Source organism: Nestor notabilis, unplaced genomic scaffold (genome assembly GCF_000696875.1).
Source record: "Nestor notabilis isolate BGI_N333 unplaced genomic scaffold, ASM69687v1 scaffold24107, whole genome shotgun sequence".
NCBI classification, from domain to species: Eukaryota; Metazoa; Chordata; class Aves; order Psittaciformes; family Psittacidae; genus Nestor; species Nestor notabilis.
Genome location: NW_009936358.1, coordinates 1 through 7,132, shown reverse-complemented (window position 1 = coordinate 7,132; position 7,132 = coordinate 1). Strand labels below are relative to the sequence as shown.

The 7,132-nt window shown below is 37.8% G+C and overlaps 1 protein-coding gene across 1 annotated transcript; it reads right to left on the bottom strand.

The window, feature by feature from the left end:
• Positions 1–3,077: 3,077 nt before the first annotated feature.
• On the bottom strand, positions 3,078–4,767 carry LOC104408651 (arginine/serine-rich protein PNISR-like; the record flags this gene model as incomplete). The annotated part of the gene is made up of 2 exons (XM_010018310.1): positions 3,078–3,426; positions 3,672–4,767. Coding segments are annotated over 2 exons (1,127 nt in total), but the record flags the coding sequence as incomplete, so codon positions are not given.
• Between the last annotated feature and the right edge of the window lie 2,365 nt (positions 4,768–7,132).

The window sequence follows — 7,132 nt, the reverse complement described above, 5'->3', positions numbered from 1 at the left end:
GACACTGGCAGCCACAGGCAGGAGCACAGCCTGCACAAACCACCAGGCAGCAGGTTTGGAGCAGTACCACCTCTCCACTCTATCCAAAGCCAGTGTGTTTTATTAACTGACCGTGCCCAGTGCACCAACCCTCACTGCCCACAATCTGCCCACTGGCAGGTCTCCTGCAAATACAGCGTAATTCATCTACTAGGTAATGTTTGGATTTATTTTTTTTAAAGCTAAGTAAGGACTGCTGAAAGGTCTCAAAGACCTGGTCTCAGCAGCAAATAAATATATGGCAAGGCTGCTCAGTGTGCGCGCACCACTTCGCTATGCTCCTACCTCCCACCCAGTAAAGCTCATGGGGCAGTGGGCTTAGGAGTCATTAATGACACCTCAGAACTACTGGAAAAAGAGAGCTCAAAGAAATCCTTTATGCTGAGACACACAGTCTCCTTAAGACACAAAACTAACCCTTCCTTCAAGTGTGCCTCTGCATATTATTTATGCAGATTAATTTATTCCTCGCCATTTATTTAGCAAAGCAAATGCAAAATCTGGAGAGCCAATCCTTCTGTTGCCACTGCTTTTGTATTTGTGACTTTTAAAAATTTCGTAACAAGCAATTAAATACATGCACAATGGCAAGTATTCTACTTAACAGGATGAGCTGGTTTTAAACTGGAGGCAGCTATTCCATTTTTCTGTTACTAAACACAGACTTCCAAGGTAACTGTAATTAAGAGCAGCAGCCTGGACACCAACCTCTCCCACAGGAGAGAGACACAAATGACACCAGACTTTTTCCCCCTAAACCAGCAATTATCCCATATTTCAAAAAGCATGTGGTTGCTCAATCTTTAAAAGTTAGAATATTTTACCCAACTGGCCTGTCCATGGCCACAGCCGGTTCCTGTTCATAGATGGCGCAATGGGTGCCTTGGGGTTTGCTCACATTGGGTTTGCTGTATTCATCTTCAAAACAATTTGCATGGAAACCATTTTTCACTCGATTCCACACCATCCCTTATTTATTAAAGCAGTTTTTCAAGGGAAATGCCTCCAGCTGTCATGCTGCTGCATATTGTATGTCCTGCTCTCCTGCAGCGCACCAAAATGTTTTTTCGCAGTGTTTATTTAAAAAAGTAAAAGAACAGAGCAGCAACCCAGTTCAGACTTCTCCAAAATGATACATGCCCATTGTGTAATATTTGCACATTTGAATTTAAGAACACTTTAGGTGTGTGGAATTAAAGACTAGTTGTCATTTTTGCCTTTACCATTGAAAAACCAGTCAGAAGTGAGTTACTAACCCACAAAGAATTCTAATGTAGGTGAAGCTGACATAGCAATGTTGTATTTTCAATTACTGATGCGCTGAGTATGCTGTTTAGTAAGATTTCTGAAACAGTTAAATACAGAGATCGTATGCTCTTTTTATTGGCATACAGTCACTACCCATATAAGTGCATTTGTGTCAAAAAAATAATTCTCATATTTACAGGAAGTGACAGAATTCCAGTTGTTGGCAGGGTATATAAAGCTTTTCATACACAATCTTTTTTATTATTAGACAGAGAATATAAAATTTGAACTGAAAATCAAATTCAATGCATCATGGAAACTGTATTCCTCAATAGCTTTTCTTAAACTTAATTCCTTCTCTCTAGAGCCATCCTTCTGAGACCTCTGTTATGCTACCTACGTCTCAAAAAAGTCTCCCTTTTACCAAAAGCAAATCATGTACTGAGACTGGATTAAAACATCATTATTTATATCTGCACCAACACAAGTAAAATTTGTGTGTTGCAAATTATGCCTTATTTTGCTAACAGGTATGTGTGCATATGCTATGTGAAAGGACTTATCTGGGTGGGGGAGGTATGTTATTTATAACCAGTTAACTTATTATCTGTAACAGTGTTTTGATAAACATGCATCATGAATTCACCAGCCATTAGCTTGCTTAATAAACATGTAGTTAAAAATGTGATTCTTTGCACTGAAGCAGTTTACTTCTAACTTATGAAAAAATTACACTGGCAAAAATGCTGCATAGCTGAATTCTAGTTTTAGTTAAATGGATTAATCTGCTCGTGAAGACATGCTCTGCAAGTTGCCCAAACTGCTAGTTTTTTTTCTCAGAAGATACAGCCATCAAAGGGATCTTACTTTGATGTTACGCCTTTTGTCTTTTTCACAGTTGGTATCATAACCAGGCCTTCTAGCACAGATCTCCCATCTTCTCCTGCATTAATGTTCTTCGTTAACAGTCACTGGCCTAGAGTTATGTAGTAGGTTGTTTTTTTTTTCTTAACTAGTATTATTTCACACTCCTGTTACTAAGAGCAGCAGTTAATTTCCTGAAGAAGGAGGTAAAAAATCAGTGACCTTTTTCTCTTTATGGTGATATTAAAACCAAAAATTTAGTTACGTTGCTGTCTCATCACTGTATTAGGTTTTACAGGAATCACAATTCTTGTAACACGAACAAAAATAAGCAGCTTTAGTGCTTACTACACATTTAATGCATGTGCCAAAATGTAAAGTTAACCTACTGTCAGTTTTCTACTGTGTACTGAGTGCCATTTATAAATATATTCCATAAAAACATCTAAAATAGAGTCTTGTTCCTGTAATATCCCTGGACATTCAGAAAGTCCTCTCTGAAAACTGAGTGAGGAATATAGTTCCAGAGCTTAACACTTGTCACACAAGATCAGTTATTTGCACATACTCCTAGTGGGGTTCAGTCTGTTTCAGTATAGCTTGTATTACAGTGACCCATATTTTACACACACAGCATATATTACTTGCTAGTCCAAATAAAAAGGTTATTAAAAATCTATTACACAGATCTAAAGAAAAAATAAGATGTCTTTGCTTTGTTCTTCCACGCACCCCCAATAGATTAATCTCATCGTGTCCATGGATTACATATTCTGGCAAGTGGTTTACGTTAAAATCTTTTTCAAGTACTTTAAAAATTGTTATACAAAAGAAGCTGCCTTTTTGTTTTTCTTCCTTAAAAAAAAAAAAAAAAAAAAAAAGGTACTTTCTACAATTTAACACAAAATTCAGGTGCAAGAATTTTAAACAAAAAAATGAACTAAAGAGCTTTATTGACATCACAGTACATTCAATAGTAATTTTAAGAACATTACAGCTGAAAGAGAATGGCCTGGTTTATATTCTTAATAAGCACTACCGTTCTTGGGGGGGGGGGGAAAAGTAATACAAAGAAATCCTATTAGGTATTTAATTCTGAGCAGCATTTGGAAAAAATACACCTATTTACAGATAAAAAAAGGATTCTGGTTTCACCTACATAGCCACAATGTGCCTCTATAATGAGACAAGCCTTTATAACTCATGGAATTTTTAAATGTCATAGCACTGGTGCCATAAATTCCTCAGCGTTTACGACGAAGAGGAGTCGTTGATCTGAAAAATAGAAGGAAAACGGGGGAAAAGTTAATTGGAAAAAATAAAAGACCCCCAAACCCACACACACTTTAGGCTTTAGTAATTAATAGTTTTAAAAGATTTTTCCAAAGTTACTTTTGCCTAAGACAAAAAAATTAATAAATACCATACTTTATTAAAAAAGTTCATATGCCGTACGCATGAAGACGAATATCAAAAAATAAAAGTAAAAAGTCAGACAAAATACTTAAAAAGTATACTACCTTGATCGTGACTTAGACTTGTGTTTGCGGCTTGCCTTCTTACCAGACCTTTGAGATTTCTCCATGGAACATGACCGAATATGCTTCGATTTCTTAGCCTTCTTTTCTTTGCTGCTTCCTGGCGATTCAGAACTACTCCTCGCACTAGATTCGGAGCCTGACCGTTTTTTGCTATCTTTGGTAGTAATTTTTTTGCATTCTTGCCTGGAATCCTGTCTTATTATTTTCACACATATGGAATCACCGCGAGAGAAAGTTCTTTCGCTGTCCCTTTTTCTCTTTAATCTACTGTCGTCATGATTGCCAGCCTTACTTTCTTTGTCCTCTTTTTTGGACCTGTCTTTCCTTTTTTCCTGATCTTTCTCCCTTTCCCTGTTCTTTTTTCTGTCCTTATCTACAGCTCCGCCCTGCTCCTTCTTCCTTTCTTGGTCTTTACCCTCACTTTTATGTTTGTGCCTATTTCCAGGAGGGCTTCTACGCTGGTCTTCAGCTTTACGTCTATCCCTGCTTCTGCTGCGGCTCGCACGGTTAGCTCGCCTGTCTCTGGAACGGCTACTACGTCTGTCCCAGCTTCTCTCTCTCGAAGGACTCCGATTTCTTCGCCTCTCCCCTCTTTCAGCACTGTGATTTCTACTAGATCTTCTCCTTTCCCTTATTTTCTCCCTGCTCCTACTTCTCTCTCTCCTATTTCTGTGGGAGTAACTCCTGCTTCTGCTGCGCCTAACTTTATGTGAAGGTGTTCTACTGCGACTGTGCCTCTTCTTCCTTTTAGGAGAGGAAGAACGTGAAGAGCTGCGACTACTACCTGAGCTACTGCTATAGGATGAACTAGATACAGTGCTGCTGCTGCTACTGCTTCTGCTATTGCTGCTACTGCTACCACTGCTAGAGCTTCCTGACCCACTCCTTCCTGTTCTCTCTTTACCCTCTTTTTTAAGCTCTGTATCAGGTGCAATTGCATTTGGAGATCTTTTCTTTTCATGAACCGCATCTGCTTCAATTTCTTTTGCCTCCTGTGATGCTGAGTTACTGTTTTGTTCTTTGTTGATAAATTCATTCATCTCTTTTGAAACTTTTTCACTTTGTAGCTTTTCATCTGGGGAAATAAAAAAAAAAAGTATGCAAACGAAAAATGCAATTAATTTGGAGTAAGATGACAATAATTTCCATACCACTACTTTTGGCAAAACCAAATTTTCAAACATCTTTCATAATACTTATAAATACATTATCTGCCCTCATGCCAACTACCTACCAAAAAGACTTGTTTTCTTCTTTTATAATTCTAGAAGGGTTGTAGTCATGGTTTAGAAAAAGTGCACAACCTACTTTTAGAAGTCCTTGATGTTACTTCACATTTCAGTGGCTGACAATGAAGTTCTTAAACAAGTATCCTGGAGCACCAGAACTCCCATACTCATCTACACAAACATACTTTTTCCTCCTGCAACCTTCTAATTCTCCCCTTCTCCTTCCTGCAACACTCCTCTAGCAATACCTATTTTTCCTGCCTTCCTTCCAGCCCCATTTATCTGGGTTCAAGTAATCACTGGCTGGTCTGAAGAAGCTGCATGTCCCACAGAGTGCACTGGCAGGCTCTTCACCTCAGAACAACACTGGCTGTACCCATATGTTCCGTAGGACCCCAAAAAGCCTTAGAGGACTACCTTGTGCTGTAGTGACACATCTGGTTTTTCAAAGAAAAAAAAACAAAAAAACCCACCCCACTGGGTTTAGAGCATATTCCAAGGATAACTCAGATTAGTCCTAAATGCTAACTAGTACCAGCAATTCAAACTTCTCCTTGTTTTTAGCAGGTTTTATAGCCAATGAATTCTAAGGGAGGGAAAAACAGCATAAAAGAGAGACATGTAGATAACTCTTTACGACTTAGCTCAGAAGTTAAGACCACAGTATTTAATGCAGATAGATGGTGAAGCTCTTACAAAACAAAAAATTAGTCAGTTTGGATTATATGTAAACTTGGTAGTCAGCAAAACACGGTAAGAAGACAACAGAAGAATTAAAAACATATTTCTTGATATAAGGTAACAAGTATCAGGCCAAGATCTTCATAGAGCAAAAGAAAGAAATTCAGACCCTCAGAGCATTTTCCAGACATTTCCAACTTTTGTAGTTTTACTTATTTCTATTCAACCTAGGATAATTTGCATCACTGGCCAGGGTTTATCTCCCCTGCCCATTTTAAATTGAACTCAGAAAAAATAACTGACATACATTCTTAGCCAAAATAAAAAAAAAAAACAAAAAAAACCAAAAACCAACCCAGCCTTTTGATGTGGTTCATTAGTTCCTGAATTAATTTAGGGAATAAAACTGCATCCAGAAACCTGGCGTGATCCTAGTGGCAACTGATAGTCAAATCTAACCCACAAAAAAAAATTCCACCTGGTTGCAGAGTTATTAGGTGATAACAAGCAGAAGCCAGACTATGTTAGAAGATGCTGTATTGTATAGCAGAAATCTTCTGCATTTCCTAAGCACCACTACAAGAGACCCTAAATTTACTATTCTTTGGTATTCTGAATGTATAGAATCAGCTTTTTTACTCCAGAGTTATATTTCTGTAAACAACCCCATGGAAATTTCCCCAAACTGACATCTGGCTTCTTGCCCTAGAAGGCAGTGGTCATACGCCACCAGTCAGTCACTCTCCCTAAAAAGCTATCCTTTTATGCATACATCTTGAAAAAGCTGAGAGACAGGAATATTAAGGAACCCAAAAGCTTAGCTAGTTCAGCCTTTTATTAAGAGATCCATAATGTCTTATTTCTAGGCCTTTAAAACAAAAAGTAAAAGGAAGAAATCATCCATCTTAAAATAAAAGTATGCTATTCTAATAGCACTTTATTTCTTCTGCAGCTTATGAACTTAGCTCATGACTTCTGCCCATTGTATTTTTGTGTTGATCTACGCTGCTCTTCAGCAGTGCAAGGTGACTGTGATTCCCTTTTGACCTACATTATTGGTACAAAAGGACAAACCTTACCTTGCATGGAGAAGCAGAATTAAATCGGAGGTTTAGTTTTGTTTTGTATTTTAAAATCACACCTGCTGCCTTACCAGAGGCTAAGTGTGCACTGACTGGGTTCAGTTATCTTTCCTCACTATTAAGTATAAACCCCCCAGTTATGAAGATGCAACATATGGAAACAAGCCTCAGCTACAACTGAGAACAGCAAGTTTGAAGAAGCTGCAGCCTAGCACTGTACATGCTGAAATGAGCACTGCTCAACATTATGTAACAGAAAAGCATGTTTTTCAGATGCAAAATATGCTTCATATACTTAGGAGTATATACACCTTTAAGGAATCAAGTTTATACAAACTGCAGTCGGTGCAGAAAGGTGAAATTTATCCCCCAGACACAACTGAGACACTAATAATTTTGAAAAAAATACATTATACACACACATTAATTTTTCTCTATATATATATTT